Genomic DNA, 17,314 nt, shown 5'->3' with positions numbered 1-17,314 from the left:
CTACAGAGATGATTTGCTAGGAATCGGGTGCTTCTGTCTTGCTCCCCTACTTGACCAATCCTGCTTAAGAATGAGGTTCGGACCGCCTACCTCATTAACATACGGACACAGAAATAAATAAAGGAATACAGAAATGTAGAAATATATTTATTTATTCATGTCCTGTTTAGGTATCAACTTTTATTTATTCATTTCAGCATTTAAATATTTCTGTATTTATTTCAGCATTTATTTATTCATTTATTTATTCATTTATCTATTTATTCCTGTATTTATTTATACAGTTATTAATGCATTTATTTATTTATACTGAAGACAGTTTTCGTCCTCCACAGTGTGACGTGGCACTCCTGTATAAATGGGTAATGTAGTCATTTAGTCTGAATTGAGACACGACTACCTCTCGTACAAACTACAACACCCATAGTTCCTAGCAGTTCCTTCCTGACACGCGACTTCTGTTGACATCCGCCGGTAGGCTAGTCACACGCGCCTCACAGTTCATTCTACAAGGCGCTTCGGAAGGTAGTTAGCCGTCGAAATATTTAGTTTTACATTGCCTGATATACTGCTAACGAGTCGCAATTCGTTTGATATGGACAGTTATTCATTGTACTAAAGCTAAAGCTACAGTAATACGACTGTGGACGTGGCAACCAGGCTGACGGGCTAACATTAACTAGCAACACAGACTCTTACACAACGTAATGTGAAAAGTTAGAAACGAGTCGTTTTTGCATCAGTAACACAGACTGAACATATTGACAGCATATGACAGCATATTGACCTGCCCGGAGAGAATGACATGGGATTGTTAAAAACAGCTCGCGCGTCACATCATTGTTAATAGCTAAATAACATTAACAGTTTAGCGTTGTGTTTTTGAAGAAGATTTCGGGTTTTGGACGAATCGTACACCATATTACCAAGCAGTGTCTGTTTCCTAACAGCTTCACGATTATTACACTTATCCCATTTACGCTCCAGCCTACACAATGGCACTTACTTGGAGATAAAGTTGCAGCTATTACTGTCAGATATATAACTGCTGGTGTCTTTTGGGGGTTCATTGTGTGCCGAATACACTAAAACAGCCCAACGATTCGTGACTTTTGTTCATAATCTACTTTATGGGTGTGATTTTTGTTTAGAAAGGCAACTTTAAACTGACAGCTTTTCTGTATAGAGTACAGCTATTGATATGTTATGTCATGTAGAAACCATACTGCCGAGAAAGTTCAGGTCAATATGTGTTCTGTCTGTCTGTCTGCCATAGAAGGAAGCAGGGGAACGAGAGAACACCAGAGAACAATGTCTCCTCCACGGCTCACAGGTGCTCTGCGCTCCTTCTCCAATGTGAGCAAGAAGGAGGCCATTACTGAGCAGCTCTATGACCTGAAGGTGAGGCCAGCTAGTGGATGTCAGTATTGCTACAATAGAACGTTGAACTCTGTTCAGTAGTGTTGCATGGCATCATGTTAAGCAGTTTCACAGCGTTCGGTTCCACCACTTAATAGCCAATGGAAGTGATGCTGAAATTTACTTTTATTTTCTAGCAAAAAACCTCATCATTGCAGTGTCAGGCAATGGCCACACTTGAGATTTTTAGGGCAGAAAGTGGTATGATAAAATGTCAGTTGACATATATGCCATACCATATATGTTGTCATGCTGTCTACTGAAGTTTATCGTTGAAACCCCGGCTCCTTCCTCACCTTCATACAGTGGACGAGTCCCGGTGTGTGTGAACGTGTGATTGTTGGTCGAGAAATGGTCAGACACTCTGATGTGGCGTTCTGAAGCTATTCAAGCATCGGAGTAGCATGTCTGAGGAGGGTTGGGACATTTCCAAGGGAATTGTTGCTCAATGTCAATACGACAACGGTACCTTTTTAATAGTTGCTTTGGAGGAAAATACTCATAAAAAGCACTACTATGTCTGATGGCATGTCTTGTTTATGAGTATGGACACGTACTCGTAACCTGCACAGCATTCAGCAGCACTGTTCCATCGCGGGTCAGATCATTGGCCAGCAGCCCATTAAATATAGTTTGGTAAAATGAGCCAGAAGACTACATGCTTTCAGGAAAGTTTTGATTATATTACTGAAGTGAATGAATTGATGAAATAACTGGGCTGAATGTATTCCACATGTTTTGTGATATTTCAGTGAACCAGCCGATGTTAGCCTGAAGCAAAGCACGCAGTTTATAATTAACACTTCCTGCTAGTTTCTGCCAGCTAGCTGTGACCACCTGATTGAGCTCATTGAGGAGTTCTTATTGATCTGTTTCCATTTGTTCATTATTGTAAAACAGTTCGTTTATATATGAGTTGGAGCACTTTAAGCCCGTAAGTCTGCACACAGCCCACATTGTTGTATCTACTTTTCAAAGTACCCTTTCTCATGAGTTAATTTCCTTGCTTACATGAACCTTTCACACCATGTATTTGGCAGATAATAGTTTGTCTGTTTATGATATAAAACGTGTTTCTATCTGCATATGACATGGTTAATACGGCCTGAGCAAATACCTATATTTCCATCTTAGTCCTGTTATTTTCTCTTAATTCACATGATTTCCTCACTAATTCTTGTTAATTCCCACAGAAAGTTTCCACGTTGAATTTTGCAACCCTATCTCTGACCGAGTGCACTGTCCCCTCGAGCCCCTAGTGATGGCCCAGTAGAACCCACCACTGTGTGTGTGTGTGTTCATGGTAATAACAGAACATGCCACCCAGTGTAACAGTGTTTTAAATAGTTTTTGGACAACAATGGCACAGAGGAATGTGATATATCAGGGTTTGCATACACACACAATACTGGTTCATACTTTCATTGCTGCTTGTTATGGGATTTGCTTACAATAGTAAAAACTGTTGCTGGCATCATCCTTAAACATTCTGTTCCATCCATGCAATGTTTGAGGCGATAGACATGCAGGACGTGATGTCCACACAGATCCATTAGCTAACTGCTGTCGAGGAACCCAGCAGAGAGAGCATGATGGGGCTTCTGCTGTGATGGCCTGTCAGCCAATGCTGGGACATAAATGAACAGTGTATACCTGGGATTGCTGTGGCACCACATCTGAATGGTACAGAAACATATACAGGCTGTAAATATTGTGTATTTGCTGATGCTAACTAAAATCATGTTCTCCACAACCAGCAGAGTAGTACTGTAGTAGTAGTAGGGCTGCACAATTAATCGAATTTTAATCGCGATCACGATTTTGGCTTCCACGAATGCTTAACAGCATTCCAACAATAAAGAAACAGGATAACAATAGCACCAAAGTAAAAAGCATGGTATGGTTCTTTGGTTTGATCATAGTTCTGTATAAGAATCATTTTGGGTTGAATCCATGGCACAGAAAGCATTGGACATGAAATATGTAAGATGAACTTCATACCTCAGTGTCTGACCACGCTGACAGCACCACATCCTGCAATTGCAAAATATCTGCACAGTACAGTACAGGGAAAGTGTTGGGCTACATGAGTCTTATCCAAGGTCATGTCAATCAGTAAACTGAGATCTGTAGTATCAACAGCTGAACTAAAGATGATCATACACACATTTATCTCTTCACGCATTGACTACTGCAACTCACTTTTCACATCACTCAGTGTATCTGCTCTTAACCGTCTGCAGGTCATCCATAAATGCTGCCGCCAGATTACTCACCAGGACAAACCGACGGTCTCACATCACCCCCGTACTCCGATCTCTCCACTGGCTTCCTGTAGCATCTCGGATACACTTTAAAATTCTCACCATCACTTACAGAGCACTTCACGGTCAGGCTCCGGCTTATGTAGCTGATCTACTTCGCCCCTATTCTCAGGTCAAACTCTCTAGGTCTTCTGTCAGTCCCACGCACACGATGTAAGAGCCGTGGTGACCGAGCCTTTGAGGCAGTGGCCCCGAGGCTCTGGAATGCTCTGCCTGCAACTCTGCGCCTCGCAAATACTGTGGATACTTTTAAAAACCAGCTCAAAACCCACCTGTTTAGGCTGGCGTTTGAGTAAAAACCCATGTCCTAGACCTGCTCTTAAAATATGTTTTACATTTGTATTTTATTTTATTTATTTGTTTTAATTTTTTTTATTTTTCTCTGTGTATGTAATTTATTGACCCTAGGGTCACATTGTGTTTTTTATGCTTTTAAATGTCTGCTCTGTTAAGCACTTTGTGATGTTATGTCTGTGAAAAGCGCTATATAAATAAAATTCATTCATTCATTCATGTGAGCAATAAGAAATGCTCTCCTTCTGTCTGTTGCTCCAGACCAAACGACTGAAGAGACGGCAGCTGTTTGCCAGAGAAGGTCTAACATGGAAGAAGATTTCCCATTTGTGCTCCGAGCACCAGGACAAAGCTGGCCAGCAAGCTGCCAGTCAGGAGCTGAAGAGCCTCCTTCTGGCAGCCAAGGACATAGGTAATGAATCCATTTCCATTTTTCTCAATCTGTTTTTCTGTGTTTGTGTTTCACTGATGAAAAAACCCAGTTACGCTCAACAGACTGCCGTTTTCTGTTTTAGACTGCTTTTCTAAATGTGAGACACTTAGCAGCTGCTGAAATGATCTGTTCGTGTTTTGTGCCTTTGGTACGTCAGAGTTAGAAATGTCTGTGAATTCAGAAGGAAGAGCTTTTTTTGTCTGGCTTTAATAAATTGTCCAACATTTTTGTGGTGCTCACAAATTTAAAAGAATGACATGTGAAACTTCAGCCAAAGGCTCCTTTTAAAGCCTTAAATGGTCTTGAAACAAAATCAAGGAACTTATGGTTATGAATTCATCTAAATTGACTGTAAATTTAATGACAAGTAATTAGGGGTGGGAATCACCAGAGGTCCCGCAATACGATATTATCACGATACTGCGATATTATCACGATACTGCGATATTATCACGATACTGCGATATTCTGAGTATTGCGATAACATAGGCCTATATTGCGATTTATTACTTTTTTCAACTTCAAATGATCTCCCCAAAGGAAAACTGTCAACATGTTTTATCTAACAAGATAAAGTTTTCAGTCTGTTCATCTCACTTCAATCATTTAGCAGGAGGTCTGTCATGTTTGCCCTGCTGTGACTTACGTGTACTGCTCTAGTTTGGAGAACGTGAGACAGCAGTCGCCAGTCCTCTGTGAGATATTGTGCTGTTATAGTCACATCGGAATCCACTGCGTCCACGCACGCAAGCTAATGTAACTCTTACTGCTGTACTCAAAGACTCCTTAACTTTAAGCTTCACTTCTCTGTAGGGTGTCGGTGAAAAAACACCGCGCCGTGTCATATCAATGTGTCATATCAATGTCCTTCTTCCCTTCCTTGTTAAAAAATCCCAAATAAGTCCAGAAGTCTGATTTCTGATTTCTTTCTCCGATGTCTCTATCTTTGTTTTGACCAACTTCCTACCAATCACACTGACCCACGACCTTTGCTGACCTCACCAGAAAACAACTCAGCACCATCTAGTGGACTGAAGAAGCAATTGATTTAATTTTTCTAGTAATTTCTTAAAAAAAATTTTTTTATCGTTTATATCATAAAAGATCGATACTTGGCGTCCGTGTATCGATACAATATCGCCACGCAAAATATTGCGATACTATGCTGTCTCGATTCCCCCCCACCCCTACAAGTAATATATGTACACATAAGAAATGAAGATGTATAAGATCACACAACATGAAGACATGAGATCCAACGATTGTGGTTTTCTTGGCTGATCCAGATCTTTTAATAGTCTGACCGGCAGATTCCGATTTTCTACCTCATAGATACAGTTAGCAGCAAGGGTCTAAACAAACCTTTTTTTTCCCACAATCTCAGAAGTATCACGCCAAAAACTACATCTGACAAGATTACATTTGGACCCATTTTTAGGCCGTTTTTACTGAGTCGCGCTTGAACCCATATAATGCAAGTCAGTGCGACCTGTGCTAACATTAGCTGTTAGCTCTGTTATCAGCAGGACTGTGGGAGAGACCCCAGGCTGGTGGTAAACTAGCCGGTTGCTCTGATTTGTCTGAGGAGCAGCATGCATGGGAATGAGTTTAAAAGTGTCTGATTATGTTTGTTGTTCCAAATGTTTTACGGTTGTTCCTCCACGGCTTATTTTGGACTTACAGCTGTGACAAACTGTGTTTATGTCTTCACTCACTGACACATGTGGTGTGTGTGACTACGACGTAACTGTCTGTGCTGCTGTGGTATGCGGTAGAAAGTATGTGTTTTTCACAGTTTGGGCCCACTGACCCTTTAAGCCAAATAGTTAAACCACAACATGTATGTTTAAGTATTTTGGTGTGAAGAGCATTTTTCTTGATCATCATTGGATCATTGGACAATATTGATTCATTTACCTTTGATTTGACTTCCAGATATGTAATTGAGGTAATTGTGGTAAAACTACCTCATCCGCTCATTTTATAATCCCCAAGCCGTGTCGAGCAAGGTGACTTTGTCCCAGTGTCTCTCCAGCATAAAACTAGAGAGTAAAACTGATATGAATCATTGATAAGAGGGACAGTATGTTATATGCCAGTCCGTCAAGAAAACACTTTCTTTAAAGGGCGTAATCTTTGAAATGATCATTTTATTATGTCTGGTCTATGTGGACACTCTTGGCATTCACTGTCCGTTCCCAACATTTGACCCATTGGATGCCATGATGTTCCACTGATACTGAGTTTTGAGTGAGTCAGACATTGTACAGCTTACAAAGTGACTGTTGAGTCAGTGATGTTTTCCAGAACCCTTATTATACCTTATTTGTCATGGTACAATGAACCTGAGCTTTGGCTTTGCTATTAAAAAGCTTAGACTGGACATCGGAAAAGGAAAGGATACAACTTGTGTTACGTGTGGGTATTTTACAAACTGAAGGTTGAGCTTGACATTCTTACTTCCCTTTGAGTGACCCACCTTCAAGAGAAGTGGCAACATGACATGATAACAGTAGGACTCCATGCTGTCACTGAGGTAGTTCATACTCATTTCTTGGGTCTGCAGAAGGATACGTGACGTTTGACCAACTTGTGCCAAGAAAAAAAATCCTTGAAGAAAAAACAAGGTGTATTGTGCTCCATGAAAAACTAATTTCCATGTCTGAAAACGTGGAGTTTTGATGCTGATTTGAAAGTCTTGAGCCTTGCCACGAGCACAGGCTGCCAACAGAAAGGTCTAACCTACATCTGGACAAGAATCAACGAGTCTGTGCAAAATGCATCTGCAACTCTTCCAAGCTGCAGAGCAGGAGGGCTGTAGAAGAGGTCTGAAGTACACGAGATAATTCTTCCAGAAAAGACGGTCCAACTGCAGCACAGTAGGCTGTACTCTGGATTAAGAGTTTAAGGAATTTAAGCAGAAGTTGTATGCCTCCTTGAAAGAGGAGGAGTTTCCTTAAAGGAACAAACAAACACCTTTTCACAGCAGATAGTTGTTGGAATGCTGTTAAGCATTCCAACTATTGTTATCCTGTTTCTTTATTCCACTATTTCTTCCGTCCCCCGTTTCGTCGCAACGCTTCTTCTTCATTTTTTAAGCTACAGAAACCGTTCAACTATCAAAATGTTCAGCTCCTTCAGCTCATGTCTGCTATGACTTTCTATTTCTAACCTTTAAACTTTTTGAATTATTAAGCTTTTTGAAACTTTTTTTTGAATGGGTTTCTATGGAGAAGATTTTCAAATCCTTCAAAAACTTCAAAACCTTCTTCAACTTTCAAATCCTTCAACTTCCTCATACTTTCAGCGACAGACACCTTTTCAACTTTCAAATGTTGAGAAAACCCTCAACTATTGCCAACATGATTCAGCTTTTTGATATCTTTTAAACTTTTTGAACTGCAGCAATTTAACTTTTATGATTTTTCAGCCCTTTTCTGACTTTATAATGGGTGTGTATTGGGCAGCTTGGAGTGCGTGATGTCACCGCTAGAGTGAAGAGCAGCTTGAGATTCTTGTGAAAAAAACATTTGTATTTTGCCACTGTGTCCACAATCTTCACTCTTCATGCATCATTTCTGGATGTAGAAGTAGCTAATATTGTCCTTGTCGTAGAAAAATTACTGTGGAATCCCACAGATTTCCACATTTGACACAGAAGCCGTTAATTGAGAGGAAAACCAACTTTCTGCTCCATAGAGACCAATGTTAAATTTTGCTTCAAAAACATCTTCCACAGAACACGGTACCCCATTTCTAGATCGCCAGTTAAGCCACATTTTTTACACTACAGACACAATTTTTACAGGATCTGTTCTTCAACTCATTCTTCCCCTCAATTATTAATATCGGAGCAATAGAAGCTACGGTTATGGGAGTTTTTATGATTTGTTTGAGAGGTGTTTTCCTGTTTTATCTCCATGAAATGGCTTCAGGCACACAGGTGTTTGCGATTGAGCCAATTAGTGATGTTGATAAACACACAGACACAGCACATACACTCCTCTCTCTCTCTCTCTCTGTGTCTCTCATACAGTCATTCAGGTCTTAGGGATCTTTAGAGGTCTTTCCCCCCTCCTCTACCCCCCCCACACACACACACACATACACACACACGCCATTTTAAAATAAAAGCCCCACAGAATGAATCTTAACTGAAATGCTTGTGATGAGCCTGTCATTTAATAACCGGTTTGTGTTTATCTAACATTATGATTCTGATCCCCCACACCCCATTTCAAAATAAAAGCCCCAGAGAGTAAATTCTAACTGAACTGCTTGTGATGAAGCCTGTCATTTAATAACCTCTGTTTATGTGTCAAACATGATGATTATGGCTCCTCTCCCCCTCCCTCCCCCACCCAGTCCCACCCTTTCAAAATAAAAGCCTCATGGATTAACTGTATTTAAACGTTTCGCTCAAAATTTGGCTTTTTTGTTGAAATAATGAATGCTCTTACTAATACTGCGACAACTACTACTACTGCTAATATTTCTAGTATTACCACTACTACTACAACTTTTGCTGTTGCTACTATTACTACTACTGCTACTGCTATTACTGCTACCATAAATATTATTACTACCACTACTGCTATTACTACCATTACCACTACTATTATTACTGATACCACAACTGCTAATACTGCTATTCCTGCTACTACCAGTACTAATACTACTACAGCTATTAGTACGACTGCTGATACTACGACTTCTACTACTTCTTCTAATCACAAATACTTCGACGACAACTTCTACTACTACTGCTACTACAAATATCACTACTGCTACAACTAGTACTTATTCAAATGCTACTCATACTTATACTGCGAATAATACTTCTACTACTACTACAACAAATATCACTACTGCTGGAATTCTTTTAAGCTACAGAAACCGTTCGAATATCAAAATGTTCAGCTCTTTCAGGAGAGGGGTGACATAACTTCATATTTGTAATCTTTCAACTTTTTGAATTATTCAGCTTTTTGCAATTTTTTTTAAATTGGATATCTATTTTCAGCAATGTTTTTGAGATTCATTTCAGCTTTCAGCATTCCAACGCATTTTCAGCAGGAAATGCATTTTCTAGTTTGACTTGTCATGCAGTAGAAGGAAAAGCACAGGTGAAATTACAAACATGAATTACATCATAGCACTTTGTCTTGCCATTATGGATGTAGTTCCCCGTGCAGTTAGACATGTTGGCTATTCCAGTGGGCTCCTCTCTCTGTTGCTCTTCGGTCGGACTCGGACAAGTGTTTGAAGTGATTTATACAACAACCACGTTTATGTGGAAAGCTGTTGGAGGGTTGTGCAGCTTACATTGTTATGCACCAGTCCTAGTTTCCCCAAATCTCTACAACGGAGGGGTGAGTACACAGTTAGCAAAAAAAGGTCAAATCACCAATTAATGTTGGTGAGGTTAGCGGGGGAAGTGGGAGCATTGGTTCAAACCGTGGCTCTATACATTTCTCTTTTATTCAGATGATGTTTCGGCCCTCGGGCCTTCTGCAGGATCAACAATCATAGTAAGACACGGTGTTAGAGCCAAATATCAGATTATAAATACCACTGTATTTCGTTGTTTGTACATTGGGTGGCGCTGTATTTCCTGTCCTGGGCTCAGGTATATAAGTCCCTAAATCGCTGGGTTCGTCAGGTGTTTGACCCCGGAAGGGCAAACGGTTTTGACCGCAATATACACATTTACTGCATTGTGGGAAAGAGTGGCTTTTGTTGTACATTGTTTCCACGACGAGAACAAATTAGCGACAGATCATCATACAAAAGGTCTCTGTGATGTGTCGAATGCACCACACCTCACAGGTAGTTTAACCTGCAGCGAGCGCGTCAACCAGGCGACTCCGGAGGGAGCAGCACCTCAGGAGCTTACAGCCACATAACTGGGCTTCTTTAACACACGGTACATAGGTCACACCACTGATAAGCATGCTCCACCACTGAGTGGCCTTCAGGGAATCAAAACCTCAAACAAACAGTGACACGAGCTTCAGCCAATGAAATCTTACCATATACAGATTTCAATTTTAAAGCCAGGTTTTTGGTTATGTATGAAAAAATGTGAAATGCACAAATATTTATTAGATTTCTAATAGACATATAGGAAAAGTTAAACTTCAGCTCATGATGAAAAGCATAACATTAAAAGATAGAGGTACATTCCACTGCATCGTGAAGGGTCCAGTGTGTTCGCCTCTGGAAGTCCTGCCTTCTCAATCCTAATACATCTGAAAAGGAAATAGAATCATTTGTTCATTTAATTCAACAACATGTGCTGCTACTGGATAATTCATGTTGATAAGGTAAACAACTGACCTCGTGTGACATGAAGTCATTCCTTTGATGGGATCTCCTTTTGTGTGTGGGGATGTTTGAAACTGTTCTACCCTGAACTATAACTACAGTGCCTGCAGCAACCATAAAACTGAGTGGTCGTTCTTTAGCACGTTGTGGTCCGCTGTCCCTTCTGTGTATGTGCTGGAAAATGTATCCAGTGTTCATAGCCCTGGCTCTGTATTACATTGGACTGGGCTGCAGCCTACCATTGTCATTTGTTACATTCAAAGCTACTATAAAGGTTTTGGAATGAGGACCTTTTATTGAAGTCTGTCTATGAAGCTTCTGATGTGTGTTAATGGGTGTGTGCCTCCCTTTATATATGCGGCAAGTGTCCGCGGGAGAGCAAACTATTTTTTCAGCGCGGAGAAAATATTTTTTGAAAGACTACACGACTACTTCTTTTGAATATGTGGCTCTGAATTCCACTCAAGCTTTATTCCTAAACATTTACAGACCGCCTAAATACTGTGCAACCTTCTTTGATGAGTTTACTGAACTGCTGTCTGTAATCTGCATTGATTTTGACTGTGTTGTTATTGTTGGTGATTTTAATATCCATGTTGATAATCCCCAGGACAGAGAGTCTATAGAACTATGTGGTGTCCTTGATAACGATGATCTGACTCAGCATGTGACAGGACCCACCCACAACAGGGGGTACACTCTGGACCTAATCATCACCAAAGGTGTAAACATTTCCAAGGTTGCTGTGACTGATGTTGCACTCTCTGACCATTTCTGTGTTTTCTTTGAGAGTGCAATCTCCTTGCACACAAATGTCCAAACCAAGGTTGTGACAAAGTGTTGCATCTCTGAAAACACCAGTGAAGTATTTATTCAGAAGTTCTCCTCCACACCAGCCCTCTCTGCATCTCAGTCAATGAGCTTGTAGATGGCTTCAATTTTAAAGTTAAAAATATTATTGATGTCATTGCACCCACTAAAGTGAAGGTTGTCTCGGGTAAGCAAATATCTCCTTGGAGAAATGCTACGCTGGTCAAAATAGAGAAACGAGAGTGTCGGAAAGCTGAGCGCAGGTGGCGGAAAACTAATCTCCAGGTTCACTGTGACATCTATAAAGAGACTTCGCAATTATAATTTGGGACTAATGCTGCGTTCACACCGGTCGCGTTGATTTTTTGACGCACTGCAAAATCGCATCCAACGCACCGCAAAAACGCGTCCAACGCACCGCCGGTCGTGTTCACACCAAACGCCGCAAAATCGCTCCGTGCCGGAGAGGGGGCGTGGTTTATCGTCCTGGAAGCCTGGAAGCCGTTCACCTGGCCGTCATTTCTTTCCGCTTTCAACCGTGAAAGGAATAAGGACAGTTGCTGCTTTGTACGTGTTGTGGAAGTCCCTCAAACATCGGAATGCCAAACGCCGTCATGTCTGGTTCATAATATTGTTCAGAGGAGCTCCGTGGATTGTATCGAGCTGTATTCACTGTCTAGCAAGCCACCGGTCGCTGTTTACTACAGCTGTAGGAACACAACATAAACTGATTTGGCTGTGATTCAACGGCAATAAACCGACAAAAAGGGACTCCGAAATAACTACATAATGATGCCGATTTGTAGGCTACTTGTCTTCTCAATGGAGCTCTGATGGATCGGTGCTAGGCTATGCTAACATCGTAGGAGCTCCACCAGCACTCAATAACGTCACGTAGACGTAAATACGGCAGCGTCTATTCATTGTTTGTACCGTATGGTTTACACACATACATGTATACACATAGTTTGGTCCGGTCTCTATTGATATGAGGTATCGTAGAGCTCTGGGTGAACACAGACTGCTACAGGATTTATTTCCTGATTCAACAACGGCAGGAAGCCAGTGATGACAGGGGGAGCAACTCAACGCTGATAGGCTATCGCGCCATAGCGTCACGCGATTATTTCTCAGAAGTTGAAAAATTTCAACTCGCGCGTTGGCGATTTTGCGGCGTCCAACGCGTCCACCGCACTGCAATAACGCGTCCAACGCGCCGCGCCATCGGAAAATCGCGCCGCGCCAGTCTCATCGCGTCTGTGCATAGACTTTGTATGTAATCTCGACGCGCGTCAAAAAATCAACGCGACCGGTGTGAACGCAGCATTAGAAATGCAAGGCAGTCCTTCTTCTCTGACATCATAACCAAAAACAATAACAATACACGCGCCTTATTTGCTACCGTCGACAGGCTAACAAACCCTCCAGTGTCGGTAGCTGCTGAGCTCCAATCCACTTGGGCATGCAATCAATTTGCCTCCTTTTTTACTGACAAAATTCAGAAAATTAGACAAGCAGTCAGTGCCTCCACACCAACCACAGGATATGTGTTGTCCCCTTCTCTGAATACCATCCATTCAAATATCATGACACAATTTCATTCAATCGACCGTAGAAGCCTACAAGACATTATACAACATCTGAAGTCATCCTCCTGCTGCTTGGATATTCTACCAACACACTTTTTCAAAGATATTTCAAACTGCATGACCACTGATCTTTTACACATTGTAAACACATCCCTTCTCTCAGGTGTCTTCCCACAAGCCCTAAAAACTGCAGTTATTAAACCACTCCTAAAGAAGGCTAGTTTAGACTCCTCAACGATGAAAAATTATAGGCCAATATCAAACCTCCCATTTTAAAGTAAAATAATTGAAAAAGCATTTTTTCAACATCTGAACAACTTCTTGGCCGCAAATAACTATTTTCCAGTCAGGCTTTCGACAGCACCATAGTGCTGAAACTGCTCTTGTTAAGGTTTTCAACGACATCCACTTAAACACAGACAATGGCAGACGTTCAGTCTCAGTGTTACTGGATCTCAGTGCTGCATTCGACACGGTCGACCATGCCATACTCCTAGAAAGACTAAAAATCTGGGTGGGACTCTCTGGCACAGCACTTAACTGGTTTGAATCCTACTTGAAGGACCGAGAATACTTAGTGTCTGTAGCTGATTACACATCAGAGCTGACTAAAATGACATGTGGTGTTCCCCAAGGTTCAATACTGGGGCCTCTTCTGTTCAACATCTACATGCTTCCACTAGCTCAGATTATGGAAAACAACAAAGTGTGTTATAATTATACAGACGACGCACAAATCTACATAACTATGTCACCAGGGGACTATAATCCCATACAAGGGCTGGGTAACTGCATTGAACAAATCAACAACTGGATGTGCCAGAATGTTCTTCAATTAAACAAAGATAAAACGGAAGTAATTGTTTTTGGTACCAAGGATGAACGATTGAAAGTCAGTGCTTAGCTTCAATCACTGATGTTAAAACCCACAAACCAAGCCAGAAATCTAGGTGTAGTTATGGATTCAGACCTCAACCTGAACAGCCTCATCAAGACAATTACAAAATCAGCCTCCTATCACCTGAAGAATATATCAAGGATTAGAGGACTTATGTCTCAACAGGATGTGTAAAACGTGTCCATGCATTTATCTTCAGCAGACTGGACTACTGTAACGGTGTGTTTACAGGTCTCTGTAAAAAGTCAGTCAGAAAGCTGCAGCTGATTCAGAACGCTGCAGCTCGAGTCCTCACTAAGACCAGGAGGGTGGATCACATCACTCCAGTTCTGATGTCTTTGCACTGGCTTCCTGTCCAACAAAGAATTGACTTTAAAATCCTGCTGTTGGTTTACAAAGCACTGAATGGTTTAGGGCCAAAATACATCTCTGATCTGCTGCTACCTTATGAACCATCCCGACCCCTCAGGTCGTCTGGGACCGGTCTACTTTCTGTTCCCAGAGTCAGAACTAAACATGGAGCAGCAGCGTTCAGTTTTTCTGCTCCACATATCTGGAATAAAGTCCCAGAAAGCTACAGGTCTGCTGATACCCTCAGCTCATTTAAATCAAGATTGAAGACTTTTCTGTTTGCTGCTGCATTTAATTGAACCACATTCAAGGATATTCATCAATTTCCTGCATTTCTACATTTTACTACTGTATTTTATTTCTCACACTGCTTTTTAGTGTTTCAATGAATGTTCTTAATTGTTTTTAAATCTCCTTTTCTTTTGCCTTATGTTTTGATGCTTTTAATGGTTTTATGTGAAGCACTTTGAATTACCTTGTTGAAATGTGCTGTTCAAATAAACTTGCCTTGCAACAACAAATATGGATATTTTGTATGACAAAAAAGGTGTGAATTCAGGAAATTATTCCATCAATATTTTTTCAATCGATTTTGACTGACGCAACAGTGCGCCTGCTTGTTATTGGATTAGAATATAGGTGAATATTTGCCATATACAACACAACCTTGAGTTGTGTTTCAAAGCCTCTTCACAGGCAAATTGTGACTCCTCCACATGCTTTACCGTGGCTAGGCTCCGGTTGACGACCCTTCTAAGCTTCCATGTGGCTGTGGCTACTTTTGTGATCGTTCAGTGACGATTTCTCCCTCGGAAAAATCCGCTACTCATGTTAGCCTTTTTACAGATGTAAAAGATTTTGCCACCTTCCTTCCTCAGCCATGTGAACTCCTGCTCCCACTTAACTAGGTACTCCCTTCTGCTGCCACTTGCATGCGGCGTAACATCGGCCAACACTGGCTGATGAACATTAGCAATGTTACTTGCTTGTCCTTCAGCTTCCCAGGCATCAATCCCTCTTTTTGCACCCCATTCATCAACGCCTTCATTACTGCACTTTTTAAAGAAACTCCAGATACTGCCGTGACATTTAGCTAGTCTACCAATGCTAAAGGCAGCTAGACGACGACGTAATGCACCTACGGTCAAAGACTAGAACGATGGCTAATTAATAAGCACACGCCACCAATTGGACCGGGCTGTGAATTAAACTCTGTGTTAAATGACGGACGGCCTTCAGATTTCTCCGTCATTGTTAAAAGAAAACGACCAAAGACGGAAAGTATTCGGTTAACGCGACCTCTGCCAATGCTTTATTATTACCTTCATCTGTTCTGCACAAGTCGAATCCTCTATGAAATACGTCTGTGTGTGTAAATATTACACGGCCATTTGATTATGTTTTAAGAGATCATCTGTTTTTTATTTCAGCATCAGGACAGATTTATTGTATCCTGCTAGTTACAAAATCCTTTTCCCTCATGTTCCTCTCAATCCTCACAATACGTTTTAATCTGCAGAACTTTGATGTGATCAGTCTGCCCGTAGTAAAGTATTTCTAGCAGTAGGTTTTCTGAACAGATCCATGTACAAGTGGCCATTCTCTCATGAGCCATATCTAGTAAACGCTTGCAGGAGAATGCATATTTCTCTGTCAGTAGATGTTCTAGTTGATAGTTTTAATGGATGGCTGTACCACCGGCGCACACTGGATGTCCATATAATTTTCTTATAAATATGTATTTAAGGTCCAGGAAGGATACAGAGAGAAGTGTGTGTGTGTGTGGTTTTAGAAGTATCATCTTTGAGATTGACTCCAGAAATAGGTGTTTGACAGCATGCTGTACATGCTGCAATCCTCTCTCTACGACTTCAAGTGTTCCTGAGTCAATTATGGAGCTCTCTCATGAACGCCTGTAATGATTTTTATTGACTTTGCTCTTCTCTCGGTTTATGGCGGTGTATTGTCTTCTCATTCTCCAGTCAAGAGGAACAGTGTTTGTGGTTGTTGATGTTACACTAATGCTTTATCTGTTGAACCTGCCCTCAGACGATGTGGCTGGATCCAAATAAGAAGTTAGTGTTGAGCACACTCTGGAGAGGATGAAAGCAGCCATCCTGCTCTGCTCCGTGCAGTAACGAGTCTGACGCTTCTAGACTCTTTTAATTGCTTTAAATCCTTTTCATCTGTTTTCGCTGTCCTCTTCCTCCCCAGCCTTCTTCACACTCTATCCCTTTGTCTCTCTGACATTTTTTCCTCTAATTGGACAATTACTCTGTGTTCCTTTTTTTAAAGATGTATCTGGTTAAGCATGGATTGTTTGGAATATTATTTAAATACGGTGCAGGGACCTTAAACAGTGAGCTCATGCTGTAGTCTTTGCTGCTCAGAGGCTTCTCTGAAGCTATGAATAGTGCACAGCTTACATTTAATGGCCATACAAAAACGCCACTGCTATCGCCATATGACTTATGGAAATTAGTTGTAAAGATGCACAAATCATTTTGGCATAAGGCTGCAACATTACAAAATGTGAAAAAGTAAAGGGGTCTGTATAGGTCAGTGAAATCCTAGTGTAACTTTTGTAATGCTTTTTATTCAATTGATTGCCATCTAAGCTGTGCAGTCACCATGGTTCGAGGTCAATCCGCTCTCTGGCGAGGTTAGTGGAGAAGACGCTGTTTACTTTTTTCGAGAAGCCTAAATGCATCCTTAACATTACATCCACATCCGCACCACTTGACAATAGTTCCTATCGTTTACTTTTGTATAAATGTTGGTGTGCTGCCTGTTTGTCTCAGTGGTTTTGTTGCTGCTTCTTGTCTAATTCTCAGTGGATTGTAACTTTACTGACGGACACATACTGTCG

The 17,314-nt window shown here is 41.1% G+C and overlaps 1 protein-coding gene across 2 annotated transcripts in view; it reads left to right on the top strand.

Annotated features, from left to right (window-relative positions):
* Positions 1–475: 475 nt before the first annotated feature.
* The window catches only part of ascc3 (activating signal cointegrator 1 complex subunit 3), a 246,923-nt gene continuing 230,084 nt past the window's right edge, over positions 476–17,314 (top strand). For both annotated transcript variants that reach the window (XM_079276288.1, XM_079276289.1), the window contains exons 1-3: positions 476–525; positions 1,277–1,401; positions 4,299–4,449. In XM_079276288.1, coding sequence (XP_079132414.1) covers positions 1,312–1,401; positions 4,299–4,449 — 241 coding nt within the window. In that variant the 5' untranslated portion in view covers positions 476–525; positions 1,277–1,311. The remainder of the gene's footprint in view (positions 526–1,276; positions 1,402–4,298; positions 4,450–17,314) is intronic.

The sequence above is a fragment of the Melanostigma gelatinosum genome, assembly GCF_949748355.1.
Source record: "Melanostigma gelatinosum genome assembly, chromosome: 9".
Classification (NCBI taxonomy): Eukaryota; Metazoa; Chordata; class Actinopteri; order Perciformes; family Zoarcidae; genus Melanostigma; species Melanostigma gelatinosum.
Note: the sequence above shows the minus strand (reverse complement) of the source record. Positions and strands in the feature narration are given on the sequence as shown.